This window comes from Melanotaenia boesemani, chromosome 7 (genome assembly GCF_017639745.1).
Source record: "Melanotaenia boesemani isolate fMelBoe1 chromosome 7, fMelBoe1.pri, whole genome shotgun sequence".
NCBI lineage: Eukaryota > Metazoa > Chordata > Actinopteri > Atheriniformes > Melanotaeniidae > Melanotaenia > Melanotaenia boesemani.
The window spans coordinates 21,772,303-21,790,878 of NC_055688.1; the positions used below are offsets into that span (position 1 = coordinate 21,772,303).

At 38.5% G+C, this 18,576-nt stretch overlaps 1 protein-coding gene across 2 annotated transcripts in view; it reads left to right on the top strand.

The window, feature by feature from the left end:
- mrpl11 (mitochondrial ribosomal protein L11) overlaps nt 1-18,576 on the top strand; it is a 46,021-nt gene that overhangs the window by 2,900 nt on the left and 24,545 nt on the right. The window contains exons 2-3 of one of the 2 annotated variants that reach the window (XM_041990677.1): nt 744-899; nt 10,711-10,888. In XM_041990677.1, the coding sequence (XP_041846611.1) occupies nt 10,766-10,888 (123 nt within the window). In that variant the 5' untranslated portion in view covers nt 744-899; nt 10,711-10,765. The remainder of the gene's footprint in view (nt 1-743; nt 900-10,710; nt 10,889-18,576) is intronic. The other variant, XM_041990676.1, reaches the window with a different exon arrangement.

Below are 18,576 nucleotides of genomic sequence, written 5' to 3' on the forward strand. Positions count from 1 at the left end.
GTTAGAAAGGATCTACCAGCCTAACACTGATTTAGAACATGGATGGTTTTCCTCCTGTGCCCTAAATATGAGGCCTGACTGCATCAGGAACTCAGACCCAGGGGGGCCTCATGGCTTCAGAGCTCACGGTATTTAGCTGACTTCGCATTTGACTTGCTGTTTCCAAACTACACTTCTGAAAATTTTATATTGTGATGCCAAAGCCGTATGTATTCACATGCTCCCTAGAGATAGCTGTGATCTTTCCCCAGTTTGCATAAACATCTTAATCTGTTGTCCCACTACTTTACCTCCTTCTCCTCTTTTTGCTTTGCTCAGTCATTTTAACTTAAAGATGTCTAGTGGTAGCCATAACAGTAACTTTTTGGGTCCTTGCACATCCTGGCCATACAACTGATAATATAAATGCTGATGGAGCAACTGAACAAGGTCTGAAACCTTCCAGACGTTGAAAAAGTTGTAGCTGAATTTCTCATTTATCTCTAGAATGAATTTTGTCCCCACATGCAGTAGTTTTGATGTGTTTTGTGCTCTGATGCCAGAAACAAACTGAAAGTTATGTAGCCACAACATTAAAAAGCTGCTTGTCTGTAAAATATATAAAGAAATAATATGAAGTCAGAAATATTTATTTTTCAAGTACCTACAAAATTGCTGATTCTTTATTGTTGCTGTTTGTTGCTTTTTCAAGATTTATTCCAAGTACCTGCAGTTTATAACACATTCTGTCTTGCCATTTACAGACGATGGGGAGGGAAATGTAATTTAGAGGAGCATGTAACGAAAACAGCCTCCCTGGAGTTTTGATCACAGGGAAGCCGACATTATTTACGCAGGGTCTTTTAAGTCATCACTATTCAAGTACAAGGTCCTGGGCTGAACCAGACCTGCGCTGATGGGTATGCATGTTTCTTCAGTAGTCAAGTCTCCATCTATCTGCATAGAAGCAGTAAAGAGGGCAGCTGCAGTTTTTCTGTGTGTCAGCTACCTTATTTTTATATAACTAGCACTCAGCAGCTTGGATGAGATTATGTGACACTATGTGGCCAAAAGCATGTGAAGACCTAAACTTTGAATGTGTGATAGCTGAACCCCCTAAGAGCATGTAGGCTTTATGTGAGGTTGTACTCTGGTGTTGGATTAAAAGATTTAGATTACATGTGATGTTCTAGTTAGTCCCAGAGGTGATGGATTGGGTTCAGTTTATCTTTTTTCAGGAGATGAAATCAAATGTTATTATGGCCCATTTTGCAATCTTATAGACTCACATAGATTATATATATATATATATATATATATATATATATATATATGTATATATATGTGTTAGGGTGGGACTTTAATGCGTTAATTAAGATTAAGATTAATTAAATTTTTAAAAAGTTACCACATTTAATCACAATTTTGGGTTATAAACAATGCTGAACGTTTGTCTGTGCACCATTTCCAGTACACCGATTAGAGCTATGCATACACCAGTGTTGCCAATTTAAATACTTTGGCACTATATTTAGCGAGTTTTCAGACCCTTCTAGTGACTCTATTTTAAAGAAGCGACTAGAGACAAATCCAGAGACATTTTCTGGTGATATTAGAGATTTTTGGAGGCTGACGTAAAAGCATGCAATGTTTGCTCTTCTCATTGAGCAAAGGTGCTGGCTCAGGCCCCTCCCCTGTCGCTCAAAGCTGCAGTCGGAGCAGGAGACGGTCACCTTTGCTCCATGATCAGAATGAAAATGAAATTTGCAAAGTTGACGCTGACTGATCCCGCCCTGGCTCACTGTCAGATATTAATGCCTATTAATGTAGAGTGTGGACGAAAACATGTAATAAGTTAAAAGCACTGTAACATGAGTCTTAATTTTTTCTTTTTTTGAGTAGATCTCCAACGCGATCGTTTTAAATGTTACTGCAGCAGCTGGTGGGGGCTTGAGTCCCTGATGTGCTTGGCAGAGGATCAGTGTCTATGTCGGAGGCTTCAGTAACTGATGCGCCTGGAGCAGCATCGCTCAAGTGGAGCATCCGACTGGACACCTGTCAGCACAGCCTCTCCAATTATTTCTTAGACTCTTCAGTCTACTTGTAAGACTTTTATCTACTCCCTTCGTTCTCCAGTTTTCCTAGTGGAGTTTGAAACGTTTTGCTAATGCTGGGTTTTTGATTTTCCTTTAACATCGGTATGAAAGTGTGAAACATCTTGCTTACTTGGTGAGAGTTTACCAGGTACACAGATTCACTGATGCTGAAGCTGCTTTTTATCTTTCATTCTTTGTTAATGGTATCTTTACACATTTTTATCAACCATTGGCAGCATTTGTATCCAGTTCAGTGCATCCCTTATGTTGTGCAGTACTTATGTCAAAAACAATCAGTCGTACATCTGCTGTGAAGCAGGATTCAGTAGACCAGAGAAGGAGCAAAGGGTTAGTTTAGTGCATCTTTCCTCATACACAACTTAAAACAAAAATGAAAGTATGAGTGAAATGTTGCCGCTGGCGCAGGGTTGAGTCAGTTTATCAGAAATAAACTTAGACCTGCTGTATTGATGAATGTTTTATCTAATGATAATGTCTGCCTCTAACAGCTGGATCAATTAATCATTTAATCCATCAGCTGGAAGAAAATTATTTGATTGATATTTGTGAGATAGTTTAAAAGCTCAAACACTAAAAAAAACCTGAGGGGTGTAGTGCCAGGCTTTCTTTGTGTTAGCTAGTTTGGTATAATCTGTGTTAACTCTCTTCAGACTCTGGCCATAGTCATTAAAACAAACAAGAAACAACATCTCTTTATACAAAATACACTGATCGCTGGGAACTTAAATTATAAGATTGTTTAATATTATATTTAATCACGTTAATTGCATTAACTTAATATTTGATGAGATAGACTAACTTTCTAATCAGCATTAAACCCAGTTTCAGCAGCGTAAAATGGTTCTCTGCAACTGAATAGATGGTTTCCATGGTAACGCCACACACAAGGTGCTTCTCAAAGTCAAGGAAGGATCCTGAAAGCCTGCCATCTCTAAGATGTCACGTCGTCAAATCCTGTCAAAGGACCGTTCCAATGTTAAGGATCCTTCAAAGAATTTAGTCAGTAGTTTTATGAAATTTCAAGGAACCTTCTGTGTCTCCTCAGCGCTCACAACACCCTTTATCCTTCGTGCACATCCAGGATGCCACAATCAGAAGACAAAGAAATGTCAGTGAGTTATGCATTTAAATGTTACCAGGATTTTCTTCATCTCATTTGCTGTCACCATGAAGTCATTAGCTTTGTGGTGTTTTCCATCCTAAGGTATGAATTGCCACTCCGGCTGTTTGTTTGCCAGCTGACAGCTACCTACTAACAGCCAAGCCGATTCCTCACCTGTTGTGTGTGTCAGAAGTAATTAACAGTGGGACCACTGCCGTGATGTTTGCCCACTTGGACCACTCTATTATCTGGTTTTCCAAACACAAGCCTAGCCTGGGAAGGATGTAACTTGGAAGGACAAATTGAGGGAGCATCCTTGAATTTGAGCGACACCAACTGTTTGTCCATGTAAATTGTTTAATTTAGGTGATATTTTTCAGCTTTTTCCTAATATTTTTTTTTTATATTAGCATTTTAATGATTAATTAATTAATTAATTAAAAACCTTCTATAATTTAGTCTGTTTTTCCAATGAAAAGACAAGTATAGGCAATGGTAATTTTGCGAAATGAGGATTTTATTTAAAGTAAAAAGTGTAATCCTCTTATTTAGCCAGATATTCGTGAAAATGGCCTTAAACCAAAGACTCTCCAGCTGCATACAAACCCCACCTTGTAATGCTCAGTGCAACCACCGCCTGATCTGTGTACCACTGAGCAGCTCCACTGGTAAGGTCCCCACTAAAGGGCACCTCATAATGAGGGTTGAACGAGGGCTGCTCTAACAATGTTAGGACGCAAATTAATGACCTTCCTGTCACAAGTCCTTCTCTCTAACCTTTAGCTCCCTGCTGTCCACTTATGTTAGCTAGTGTTTGTTTTTCAGAGTTGCTGCAATCTTTATGCAGTTAAAAATACCCAAACAGGGTTCCTTTTGTCAACATCGTCTGAGAAAGTTTCCTTTTTACACTGTTTTTCCACCAGAGAAGTTTATTTTTCAATTTTTTAAAATGGCTTTTTCAGTACATTTGTTGGTCACTGTTTCCATTAAAAGAAACCCAACAAATGAATACTAAAATGTTTCATATATTAAAGCATGGCCTCAGCAGATGGATACGTGGTCTGCATGGAAAGACTGAAATAATGCTTTTTATGGTTTGGTTTGTAGAACATGCTGAACATTGAAAAAATTTACCCTGCAGTTCAAAGGCAGTGATAAAATGTCTGTCTGCTCTGTAGGAGCATCAGTTAAGTGTATAACATGAATATAAAGTAGTAATATCTCCACAAGAATGCATGTTTTTAACCTGACTTCTTTCTGAAAATGTAATATAAAGCAGCTTTTGCTGCTTTATACTAATTTTCCAGTTTTAAGCTAATGAGATCTGATGTAACATCAGAGTACTTGGTGTAAAATTAATTTATGACTTAAATTGAGGAAGTAATGAGATGTTTAGACCTGAAATGCACAGATGAGCTCAGAGCCCTGAGAGATGAGACCTGCAGGTTCATGTGCAGGTTATATCAGGTTGTGCAAGTCCCCCTTTTTTAAAGTCTTCAGGGATCATTCAGACTCTTCTTGAGTTTTTCGTTTTATTTGACCGGCCTTTTAGCGCTTGGCATTCAGCGATCAATAGCTCCAGGGCCAAAGTTTGATGGGATGAATACTAATGTAGTGGAACAGCATTGGCATATGACTGGCTCTATAAATTTATATCTGATGTTATCTCATGATCTTACTGAGAGCTTCTTGTGTGGCTCAGCAAATGATCACTGTCTGGTACATTTGTTCTGTTTGGGCACTGAAATAAGCTCATTGATTACAGTCTGTAGCTTCTAACTCATAACATGAACCTATCGAAACAGGTGCTACATCCCAGAGTTCCCTGCTGCCAGTGGAGGTCCTTCCTGTGCTGTTTATTGTGCCGTTAAGAGAGATTTACTTGCTTTGCGCATTCAAGGACATTTATTATGATTCTAAAGGTGTTCAAACTTTTTATGCCAAGATGAGCAGAAACTTGTTATAATTTTTTATATGATTGTGCTTGTCTTTTTTTCTCCGTATACAGAGAGTGAAGCTCGTCTCTAGGGACTGCCCTCCTGTTTATCTTAAATATGCATGGCAACAGGGTTTTATAATAAGAACAAATGTGATGCACACTAACTCATTGTGAATTAATCTCTAAGCCACTAAATGGTCTTACACATAAGAAAGGAATAAAAGGAATTGTCAGAGTCTATCTAAAGATGAAAATGAACTGGGTTACTCTTTTTGGGGCGAATAAAAATCATGTTTTTCAAAAAGCCTCTGGTAAGGTTTTTATCTGTTTAATGAGATGGAAGTAGCAAAAAAAAAAATCTTTTTTTTTTTTTCTTTTTTTTCTTTAAGGCTGAATTATGAGACCAGAATAGGAATACTTCACTTCCCATCAATGTATGACAAAATTACACCCTTAGGACAGGAAATATCAGGTAATGGATCACGAGTTTCCGAGGTAGAAGCTTGCTAGAATAAATTCAATCTGTCAAATTAAATCATTCTAATTAGGGCAGAGAATTATCAGCAAAGCTACAGATAGCATGTTATCGCAGCGCACTAGAGACGGTAGAAGATCAAGTCAAAAGAAAAATAGAAAGCAGTGCAGCTCAAAAATAGGGTCACCTGATATGAACAAAATCCAAACTGTCAGCTGCTTTAAACGCAGGTTTAAAGTGACAACATAAACCAAGTAGCCACAACCAGAGTGATGCTGAGAAACCACAACATGCTCCCTGGACTCCTCGAGTCATCTGAACGTTGCCAAGATGCTGGCAGCAGGTCTGTTGAGTCCTCTAAATCAGATTGAAGTTATGTTGCTTTTGCTTAGGAGAATCAAGGAGACAGTAGTTCTAACTACTCAGAAATGGATCACAATAGAGAAAATTGTCATCTTTCAGATAATAGGGCTATCTGGGTTGCTATGTTGTTGCATGCTGATTATTTCCTTCTGATGATTATCTGAGACAGTTCTGCAGGTCTAATCCCAAAATACTACAAGACTCTAAAGATGAGTGAACAGCCTTGAAGAACTTATTCCTCAAGATTCTTGGTGCAGAAAGCTGCTCCTAGTGACCAAATTCTAAAAATATTCTTACAATCATGGTGTTTTCTTAGAATTCCCCCAAAAGTGAAGAGTAGATCCTAGTAAAGATGAAAGGTATCTATAAAGAATCTTAGCTCTCAAGAGAGCTCCTAAGGTGAGATACGTAAGAGCAGGGGAGAGGACTTTTAAGTGGCTTTGGGAGTTTCCTAAGCAGATGAGAAAATAGCAGACAGAAAAGGGATATTCTCCAAACACTGGATGAATGTGAAATAATTAAACGCCACGGATGGGATTGTGCAGGAATCACATCCGTGTTTGTTTGTGAAATTTACGTCTTAAAACACTTTTATGCTCTTGGACCAACTGAGCCAGGAGCAAACACTGTTCCTCTGTCCAGCTGGGTTTCTTCCTTTCTTCTCCGTCGCTGCTCACTGGTTTGTGGTAGATTTGAATGCTAACCAACGCTGCTTCTTTTAGGCCGGTTAGCAGTCACAGACATTGATGGAAGCTGAGCCACTTTACCTCGTTAATACAAAAGGAAGTTGAAAAGTGCAAAAATGACCATCGTGTTAAATAAATAGCAAATAGAAATAACTACATGTGAAAACTGTGTAAGTGTTCATGCGTTTCCACACATTCTGTAGGACCATTTTAAAGTATATCTTACTATTCATTTAACAGATGTTCTTTTTATGTAAAATATTATTTATGTTTACACAGTTTTCATAGAGACTGGATTCCATGATTGAGTCTGTTGATTTGACAGTCCATGCTATACCCATGACCATCAAAAGTGTATTTTAAATTCAGTTTTTAGGATCAACCAATGGCAGCTTTTAAACTGATGACTCATACGGGGTAGATAGATAGCAGTTTCTGTCCAGTCCTTGCTCAGAGTTGTCTGGGAATGTTCTGGAATTACTCATAAGCTAAGACTATTTGCTAGGAAATTTTAGGCTAAGCCCAAACGTGTAACAGCTTTTAAACTGTAATCAGCAATATGTGTGACACATTTTCTGACGGACCTTTGATTTATACCATAAATGTAATTTTTATAGAGGAAAAGAAAGGGAAAAATCACCTTGTAGATGCAACAATAAATACAAAGAAGTTTGTAGATTTATCCAGTTAATGAAATAATTGACATTTGTATACAGTGTCACAGCAAACCATTTTGTAATTTTAAAAATTTCTTCAAAAGTCTTCATCTGACAAACATCTTATTGTTTTTGCACAGTTTAATGAAAGTTTACCACAGAAATTAGAAATATAAAAGGCTGCTAAGCCCACCGTTTTAGGTTCCTAACCTTGCACAAAATAAAAATATAACACTCAAGTTAGCATTAAATGTTGGCAATCACATGCCAGACTTACATGCTGTGTTTTGTTGAGTTTGACTTTTTTTATTTTATTTATTTATTTATTTTTGAGCTGCTAAGGGGGTTTAGGATGCGCATCATAAACAGCTGTCAAAAGAAATAAACCGACTCTACAAAGGCGCTCTGATAAAAGAAAACCATGAAAAGCCTTTTCTGAAGCAGCCTTTAGGTGACTGAGCTTACATCCTGGTCTGGATGTTCCTTTGAGATAATAATGTCTGATTCTTCATTTCATGTGGCAGCACAGAATCGGTGTAAATGAGAAATATTGAACTTGATTTTCTTGACTTTTCTCCATTTTAATTTAGCAGAGATATGAAGAGGAGGCAGATGAAGTGTAACAAAGGCTATTGAACAAGTCTTGATTCTGAGTTGTTGCGGGTACAAAGCCTGATCCCACTGAGAAATTAATTACTGTTCAGCTTTTATTTCATCCGGCTGCATCAAAAAGATATGAAAGATATAGAAGGAAGAAGAAGGCTTAATTTCCCCCTGGCTGATATGATATCATCATTTCTACTGAGCTGAGTCAGGCTCATTCACAGTGAAAAAAATACTCTAAAAGACCTATTTGTTAATCCAAAAATGGAATTTTCTATAGGATCAATGTGTTTAACTTTGACTTTTGGATGAATAACAGATTTAGAAGCCTAGTTGATGGCGGCTGCATGTTTGGCTTCCATAATAAACAATGAAATGAACCTAACGGCTTAAACAAAAAATTAGCCGTGGGCTTTACCGGTGCAGTAAGGCCCACAGTTTTGATAGCAAGCTGATTAATCTCTTTAATCAAAGTCAGATTTATCCTTGAAATGCAGTCAGTTTTAATCACGTTGAAATGCACAACACTGCTGTTTCTGTGACAGCCTTTAGAAATTTCATCCGCACAACAGTAAGCAGGTGGTAAAATGTGATGTGTTTTTACATGCGGAGTCCAGGTTTGGATGATCTTTTTTTGCAGACCTGCGTATTCTCATGACAGATGGGATTTCTCTCCAGCTTTTTCTCACCTTAGTGCTCGGTTTTTATTGACATGTTTACCTCTGCCAAAGATGTTGTTTCCATTAGGGATGGTTTATCTGACAGGCAACAGTGGAGCTAAAGAAGTTCCAGATTTTGTCTAAAATGTTGGATTCTGGCCATCACTGCCAATTTATTATCCAGATCAACTTGATATAGCATTGCTGATAAGCTTATTGTAAGGCCAAGATATGAATGTAATTGTTGAGGGATTTTCACCTCACCTAAATGCCTTAAATGCTGGGTCGTGTCTTGTTATTTATCAGGCATGTTTTAACAAAGCACTTTGACACGATGCACAAAAAAAATCCTCTTTCAGTGAATTCCTTGTTAACGGTGATGCTGCTGCTGCTTTAAACACATAAAGAATTGCTCAAAATTGCCAGTTCCTTTTTAAATGAGTGCAGCTTCAGTTTTATCCTTCACAACCGCATCAACCCAGCTTTGACTGCAGAAGGAAGAGGGTTCAAGGTTTGTTTCCTGCTGAAGTCAGAGAGTCAGTTTCCCTCATTCTCGAATCTACTGTAAATCCAGCTGTATGAAACACAGTCAGTGGCATTGTGATGCCTTATGTAGGTCAATTCTTCTTCAGTGCGCACTTCTTTGGTCTTATGATGAGTGATTTCATTTTGTGAGGGAACTGCAGTTTTATTATTCATACTCCAACAGAGATTGGAGTTGTGGTGCATTAAAGCATGACATTGTCATTTCCCTTACTTGCAGACTGTTATTCCCTTTGCCCCAAGTTGGAATTAAACTTAGTACTTGATATTGGTCTGAACACTTTTTCCCTTGCAGTTTGATTAGCTCCAAATGCTATTGTATTTGTAAAATTTACACTTTAATCCACCTTCAAATTCCTTATTTAGCTTAGCTATAGCAGATATAGATTCATGAGATTTATTTGACAATAGCAGCAGGTTTTCTAACTTCAGATTTAATGCATATTGTTCTCTGCTTTTCTAACTGGCTCTAAAATGAACCTAACTGCAACATAATTTCTCCACAAAGAAGCAGCTGAGCACATTAGGTGAGTATAGTAAAATTGATCTTTGAAAAGTAGCAAAAAAAAATGCTATTTAGGAATCCAGACCATGGATTCTATTTGAGACTCTCTCTGCAGTATGCACATCACCTTAATGCCCTAACAAATATTGCCTCATGGTGGTTGCACTTTAACAGCTGCTGGATAATCACCAGCCGTGATAGAATCACAACTTTTCTTGGGAGTAGCTTATCCCCCTTTTTCTGTGCTCCAAAGCAGCATGAGATCTCATATATCTCTCTGCTACTGTCTCTTCTGTTGATCTAATTGGATACCCTCTGTTGCATACAATGAATCATTGCTAGACCGTCCCCCCTCCCTCCTATAAGTACTTATTTTTATTGAATGCAGGGTTCCCCTGAATCTCAAGGCTCAACCTTAAAACTTGCATTTGTCCCTTGGCTCCAGTCATTGATCTTTTTTCTGTCTTACTTTTTACTTTTTTTTTCTTTCCTTTTTTTGGTACAGCTGTGTCAGTATCACTTTTATTCTAGCAGCAGATTATAAGTCTGCTTTTATGTCTTCTGCCTCCCCAGAGAAAGGCCAGCAGTTCATGCCATTTCCCCCACTCCACTAATTGACTCCTAATTTGGCAAATGCACTTAAAGGTGAAATGAAAAAGCAGACTCCTCTTAATGTTCACATACAAAGATGATGCCTCCATCCCTCTTCCATATATCTGCCCTTGACTTTTGACCCCTCGCTGATACAGAGGAGTTTTGCTGCAGCACCGAGGCTTTAGTGGTGACCTATCTGAAACAGAGGTGAGGCAACAGAAGTTGAACTCCGGCTAGTTTTCCAGCATCTCCCTCTGCTGCTCATCCACACTGCAAACAGCTCCAGGAAAGTGGCTCTTACTGAGACAATCGAAGACAAAGATTTTTTTTAATTACTCGCTCACTGCAGAGTGGAAAGGCACAGGTTTTGCCTGTGGGTATTCATATCGACTTGACTGTATGATGTTTTAATGAGCCCACTGTGTGAAGGATTTGTTGCAGTTGTATATGCTCGAAAGCCTAATTTGTTTGTTTTTCTCCTGTTTTCAGTGGATGGATTCTCAGTTGAGTTTGAGGCAGATTTAAGCTTTGCAAACGGAGCAGGATGTCAAAGATCTCCAAGGCAGCGAAAGCTGTGAAGAAATTGGATGCAGGCAATGTGATCCGAGCTATAGTGAGGTCAGGACAAGCGGCCCCTGGACCCCCACTAGGCCCTATCCTGGGACAGGTAAATTACCTGCGATTTCACTTCTTGTTCCATCCATTTGCTTTAAGTAATCATGAATGTTAACTTAATTGTGGAAGCAGTGCTTCATTTTATCAACTGGTCCTTCTCACACAGCTCTCATTAGCCACGAGACAACCTGATCTTTCCCTATTTTCGTTTTGCCAATCACAGGCTTGCTTCCTTTCCCTCAGTCACCTCATCGTACATCCCCACCATCACCTCTGCCTCATCCTATAGCCCTCTGTATAATCCTACTCTTATTCTACTCTCACAGCTGCATAGTGCTGCTGTGTGGCACACACTAAGTCTGCAACTATTTACTCGGTTTCCATGGCAAAGACACTACCGCCTCCATCTCTAGCAGCTGTCCCTATACATTAGCCTCACTTTTATAAAAACCAGTAGATGAAGTGGGATTGAATGTGTGAAGATTTTATCTTATATTCGTATATATCTGTTTCTGCTTCAATTATTCTAGAGACAGCTGAGGTTGATTTTTTTTTCTGCTCAGCAATCCACTGCTGCAACTTTTTTACCACAATGCCAACTCCAACCAGAACAATGTATGCATTGGCTGGAACAATAAAAAGAGAAGTCAGCAATCTTCAAACAATGAGCATGGGGACTGAATTATTATTTATTTAAACTAAAATAATCCCTCTGAACTTAGCAGCTCAATGCTGATGCTGTGTTTGTTAACATCACACAAGTGTTCCTGATCACACAATTGTTTTTTTTTTTATCTTTCATGTGAAATCTTTATTTTATTTTACACCATAAATGTGCAATCTGCACCCACTTATGTGGCCATTATGCTATTAAAGCTTGATCATCCTTTTCAGTATTGAATGAAAGCAGCCATAAGACTTGTTTTGTACATACAAATGATCACGTTAACCTCGTTTATGGACAGTACTCACCAGCCCTAAATGCTGTTTTACACTTGAAAACCAGACAATTCCCACAGTTAATCCATCGCTGTGACTTAACAACGATGCTCAGACAGAAGGATGGAAAATTGGACAAAGCTGGCAGATAAGAAAGAGCGACACAAAATTCAGAAAATTGTTGAGATGTGAGGAAGAAGATACATAATGTAAAATTAACATGCTTCTCTCTTTTGATATCTACTGAATCTGAACCATTGCTTTAGTCTTCAGTTCGAAGCTGCAACAACAGAAAACCTGCTCATTACTGGAATCCTGATCTCAATGGCAAGCTTCAAATTACTGCACTTGTTTAAAACACATTTCTCTACTAATCTATTTAAAAAAAAAGCCTACTGTGGCAGTAAAGAAATTATAATAGATGATTTGATTTGTAAAAGGCAAGAACTTTGATATCGTAAGGAGGATCACTTTTTATTTTAATTTTTACTGTTTCAAAACAACAACAAAAGACAAAGAGCCTAAAGTAGAAGTCTGAGTGCAAACCCCCCCCTCCTCCCATTTTTTGCAAGTATCATAGCTTGTAATGTATTTTGTAGCTTGCCAAGTCTTTCACGACTTATTTTGGGGGATTTTCGCCCACTCTTTCTGCAAAAGGCTTTATAGTTTTGTATTAGAGCCTGCCGCTTTGTTCTTTGTCTATGTTTGGGTTTGGAGACTGTGAGGGTCACAGTAAAACCTTCAGCTTGCACCTATAAAGATACTCCATTGTGAATACAATCTTTCTTAATATGATGCAGTTATTCAAGATATCCTTTTTTCATCTTCCAGTTTTTGTCTGTCCAGCATTTCATCTTGCCCAAAAAGTGCAGTTAACAGCTTAAACTATCACATCTGGTTTGTCTGTGTGAAAAGCAACGGTTACATTTAGCAGCTATCAAAGTAGCTGCAAATTCATTTTTGTAAGCAGGCGTAAGGATGAATCATTTAAGCTTTGCATCAATTATCTCTGTACAGGGTAATTCAACCCTTTTTTATCTCTCCTGCTCACTTCTAGAGCTGGTCTTTCCTCCCAAACCGTGCATCATTTATAAAGGCAGTGGTTTTGTAGATGACACTCCATCTTTCCTTTGTGGGGGAGTTTTTACTAAGTTATTCAGTGTTAGAAATCAGAGCTTTTTCACATCACAGCACCGAAGAGGTTATGCTTATGCAGGTTTGCCTTAAAGCTGCTAGAATATGTTTTGAAAATGAATCACATGACTGCGTAGCATAAAAATAACTTTCTTTCAATTCTGCAGATCTCCTCAGTTTTACTGAGCACATCAGCCTCTTTACACTCATCATTTTGTTTTCTGGCTTGCATCTTTGTTTTGTTCAGTGTTATTGTTCTTGGTCGTAATACAAGTGAACATAGTGGATCATTTAGCAGCTTAAGAGCTGAAATAAATAAGTGCTTTGCTTTCATATCTGCTGGATGTGTAAATAAGCCACTCTTTAGCTATACAAACTTCTATACTACAACTGTTGTTGAAAATCTGTGCCTCATATTAGACTGAATTATAAATTTATCACTCTTGTTGCTTTTTATACACACTCAGTCTGACCTTCACTCTGATTGATTTCAGTGTGGGAAAGTGTTTGATTTACTCAAACCAATAACAAGGGACCACTACATCCACTTGCCTTTTTGACATAGCTGTGTAACCATGCCAACACAGTTGTAGAAGAACAGTTAAGGAGCCGAGGATATCCCTGTTATATTACACATCCCAACAAGACTCTGCAACATCTTGACAGTAGCATTAGTCCCAACATGGTGCTGATTGGGTAGTTGTTAGATCTCAGACGGCACTCGTCGGACCAGTTGTTTTTCACTCTGGGAAACGGCTGCTTCATGTCACAGTGCCAGACTAGTCCGTTCAGTTAGATGGATTCAAAGGATTGGAAGTTAAATTTGCTACAGGATTAAAATGGGTTGCTATAAAGAACTTTGATGTCTTCCAGTGTTCACTATTTGACAGGGAAAGCAGTAAGTGGAACAGTAACGCTTCCCACAGCTGAAATACACCCATTTATTTTTCAGTGGTTATTGTTTAACAGTGAAGTGGTGAATTTATGTTTTAATCTTATCCTATTTAAAGGTCCTTTATTCCTGTTTAAAATTAAAGTACTGCCAAGTGAAAAGACTTTAATAACTTGATTTTAACTTCTCTGCACTGTTTATTACTTGGATATATTATTGATTTTAAGATTTTTTCACTGATCACAGCTAAATCTTACCTGCCCTTTAGCTACACAGGAGACCGCTGTATTCCGTCTGATTCAATGCTGGGAATTAAGAAGTCATTCCTCCAAACTCCAAAGATCTTTGAATATATTTTTTTTTCCCCCACTTCTTGCATTTATAGCAATAAGTGCACTTTTATGGTTGGTTGAAGATTAACTTTCACAGCTTATTACCTAAATTCTAATAGAATGAGGCATTTAACGGCTTTACCATTGAATGCTGCTTCTTTTCGAAGCGAAAACCTATCCTTGGCCGACAGCCGGCGTGTTTTTATTGGCAGCTACCCAATAAGCACATGTGAAGATTCAGACAAAAGCAGTTATATATTTCTGTATAATCCTTCCCACCCCTCACATCATATAAAACATATCTCAGTGACATGAGTGATGGTGTTTCAGCATCTGTGGGAGTGTGTGTGGTATTTTTAGAGACTGCTTTTTTTTCTCAAATACACCACAGTTGAATTTGATCATTTAGAAAAAAAATGTAGTTTGTGACATCTATCACAGGAGTCTAAGAGCAGTGGTTTCTTTCCCCGGCTTCAACTAGTATGGAGTGGTTTATACAAGTCTCTGTTTGCGTGGCGCATTTCAACAGGAACACTTGTCCTGTCAAAATATTCTGTTTGAGTGAGCAGCCGGTTAAATAATGCATAGAAAAAAATCCAGTAAAATTATTTTATATGCGATTAGTTTTCTCCACATGGCATCTCACACAGTTCTTAAACAATACTGTTGGTTCCTTGTTGCTCTTGTTTAAAATCTTCCTTTGAGATATCAGTATTTTTCTGCTTATAAGCTCAATTGGTAGTTTTATTAAAAGCTGTAAATGGTAAATGGTCCGTATTTTATATAGCTCTTTACTGTACCTGGAACGATACCCAAAGCGCTTTACATCATACTTCACATTCACCCATTCACACACGCATTCACACACTGATGGCGGAAGCTGCCATGCAAGGAGCTCAACCACGACCCATCAGGAGCAATTAGGGGTTCGGTGTCTTGCCCAAGGACACTTCGACATGAACTCGACTTGGCCGAGGATCGAACCAGCAACCCACGGGTTACAAGACGACTGCTCTGCCTTGCTGAGCCATGCCGCCGCACACAGTAATGTTATAGTTGTCTACATACAGTTAATTTTTTAATAGTAAAGCAGTTAAAATAATATAAAGTAACTCGAGACAATTTTGCTCAATTGTCCAGTACATAGAGCATGTAGTATAGTTGATAATATATGTTTGTTCTTCACTTAATTCCATTTTCTTTGTACCTTTATGTCCGTTTTCATTTCACTAAATGCAGCAAAGTATAGAAATATTTATACTGTTACATAACTGAAACAATCAAAATGCAAGAGAAGTGTAGACTCTGAATTTTAATTAAGAGGATGGATAGAAATGTCATGATCAGCAACCACTGATCCAGAATCATCCGCAGGCTGAGTGTCTGCATCCTGAAACCTGCAGATGTCAGTAAAAAATGTATATAAATGCATAAATGTGCCCCAGTTGTTGTTGTTTAGACCTTGTGTTTTGCCATTGAAATGCATCTAAAGTGGATTAAGATTTAAGTCAAATAAAAATCTGATGATTTGCTTGATAATATTTGTAAAATAGTTCTATTCTTTACCTTAAAAAAACACTTGTTGGCATCAAGTATGTTTTGTTTCATCATCCATCAGAACTGCAAGGTGCCGTCCAGTCTGTTCTGCTGCATTCTGCTGATTCTGATCAGACATGTATCTCCCAATACACTTCACAATAATCCATCTTTTTCATTAAAAAAAAACTGCAGTTGTACACCTGTCGTCTTCTTAGACATCGAGACCTTTTTCTTTTTGTTGCTAAGCCCACTAATGTGTTCTGTTTTTCAGAGAATATATCAAACACTAGATTTGACCGGTCTTAATGTTGCAGCTGTCTCTCAGATGGATTTGGCCTGTTTTACTTGCTTTGAGAGCTCCTTAGAGTGCACTTCAGCTTCCAAATACAAATGCCTCACTTGGTATAAATTCCACTCTTTTTACTACTTCATTGATTTAGAAATAATAAAGCAAGAATAGTTCACACCTGTCCAAGAAACAGCTTTGATCCCTGGCAAAAACTTTACACATTTAAGAGCTATAATACCTAAACCCTTTGTCCTATTGAAATAAGTCTTACTGTAATCCCAAGTTCATTATGTAACTGCACCTTGTAAGTTAAAGATTGCTGTACACTCTTTAAAAGCTTTTAGTTTAGTGCAGATTTAACGAATCAGCACACAATCTAGACAAGATTTAAATGATGATGCATGGAGGATAGTCTGTGCTATGTTAAACAGCTGCAAGTCTGCAGCATGCTTACTCATTGATGCATCACCGAGAATAACCCAATAATGCATTATTCTGAAATAGACCATGCAATGTGAATCACAGTGGAAGTTTGTTTTGATACTGTTTGCCTGACTGTGTATTTCTACTCTGCGTTGTTAATTTTTTTAACCAAATTAAGATTCTCTTTCGCTCCTGTTTATTTGTTGTAATTAAGAACAGAACCACAGCATTTCCTCAAAGCTGATGAGCTGGAATCAGCAGATGCCTGATGTTTGTGTTCTGATAATTAGCTTAAATAATTCTTTAGCAGTCATCAAGGCGCGTGTTAAATTTTCTCTTGATCAGTTGATCATTTGAGCCCTACTTTGCGTTTAAGAAGTTCAGTTAAGTTTTTAACCTCAGGTCATGTCCCCAGTATTTTAGACCTGTATTAGTTTGCATTTGTCTCCACTGTTGCATTGCATATTAGATTCTTTTACACCATCTCTTTCTCATAGAGTTTACTTTGATGTTCTTTCCCAAAGCAGTGCTGCTAACGATGTGTGTGCTATGATGAATGATTTAGATATCTGTCCGCTAAATGTAGATAGGTGGGTTAGGGCTTGTTTGCATGCTTTGGTGCATTAGGGGGTACACAAGGTGGGATGGGTTGCAAGCGAGTGATTGATCAAGCAAAACAAAGCCATATGTTTTTTTTTCCTTATTGGTCAGTTTGAAATGTTGTCGTCAGGACGCCTTGATGTGTGTTCGTGTCCTTTGGCTTTCAATCTGTGGAAAAAAACGGTAAATAAATGGCAGTCGGCTAACACTCTACTTCAGGCAGTAGCCCCGGCCCTTTAATCTTAGCCTTCCTTGACTCATTTTTTTTTCCTTGCATCTGACTAACCACCCTTGACAAGGAAGTGCAGAGAGGTAGGCTGCCTGTCTGCTGTAGGGCAAATTTAAACAAACGAGAGAAATAAAAGCAGGAATGGGAGACAAAAACAAGAAACTGACAGCTGTGGTATATGAGAATAATTACAAGCTAGAGTGAAATTATCCCAGGCAAGTGGGAGAGAGGAATAGAGGGCATAGGCGAAAGAAGAAAGAAAATAGCATAGCAGCTCATGCACTTGTTTTCAGGAGAGGTTATGAGAGTTGGTGGGAGCTGAGGGAAAATGCTGAGCATCATACCTAGAGCTTAACAGGTGTAACAAATTCTAGGAGGTAGTCATTTGCTGTTGCTGCTGCTTTTGCAGTCGCTGCTTTTAGTATAATGGAAATATGAGAAGTTGCCCAACAGGGACCTCATCCAGAATCCATGTGTTTGAAATGAAGACTGAACAAAGAAGTATGAGACGAAAGAAAAGGGGTAGGCGAGAGTTGGATGCCATCTACTATGCTGGTTATCCCTCTGTGGTTTCTCCCTTAAAGTCTGTTTTAACTGGGGAGAAACTCCCCACGGAGAATTTAAATGAATATCTTTCTGTGGACGAGAGTGTACATTACTCTTAGCACAGCCTGTAAATCAAGCATAAATTAGTGAGCATAAGCGTTTCCATTCTGACAAAAAGCCTCCATTTCAATTAATGGGATCATTAAAGCTCAGACGACAGGTGCATTTATAGCAGCTGAGAGCAAAGACCTAGTTCACTCTAAAAAGGATCACACATGTTTACTGTAACACCTGACACACACACCCAAAGCATGGGGACCTCTCTTGTTTTAGCTTTAAAGGCAGATAACACACCAGGACAGTCAGCGAGAGGATCCGGACTGATGGTGCCGCTGGCGTAATTGTGATAAATGACGGCCTTTCATCAGCGTGCCGCTCCGCGAGACAAAGAGCGTGCTTCTCTGTGTTGAATTTTTAGGGAGGTTTCCATTCGCTTTATCACAGCACAAGAAAAACCTAAAACACACAACTTTCTGTGACTTAGCACGGCTGTTGATTGACTCCTATATAGTGGAGACTTGACATGAATGAGGGTTCTTTCTCCCAAGGGCTTACTGGCTTTGAACATTTTTAACTGACTCCTCCTGCTTTTCTCCTCTGTTTATGCCAGAAAGTCTCCTACATAATAGCCAATGAACTGTCAACACCAGGCCAGTATGAAACGCTTTATTAGTTTGCACTCTGTCCTGGAGGTGTAGCTGACAACAGCTGTAGAGTAACTTCACAGTATAACACATGGCACATATCCAGTTTCCAC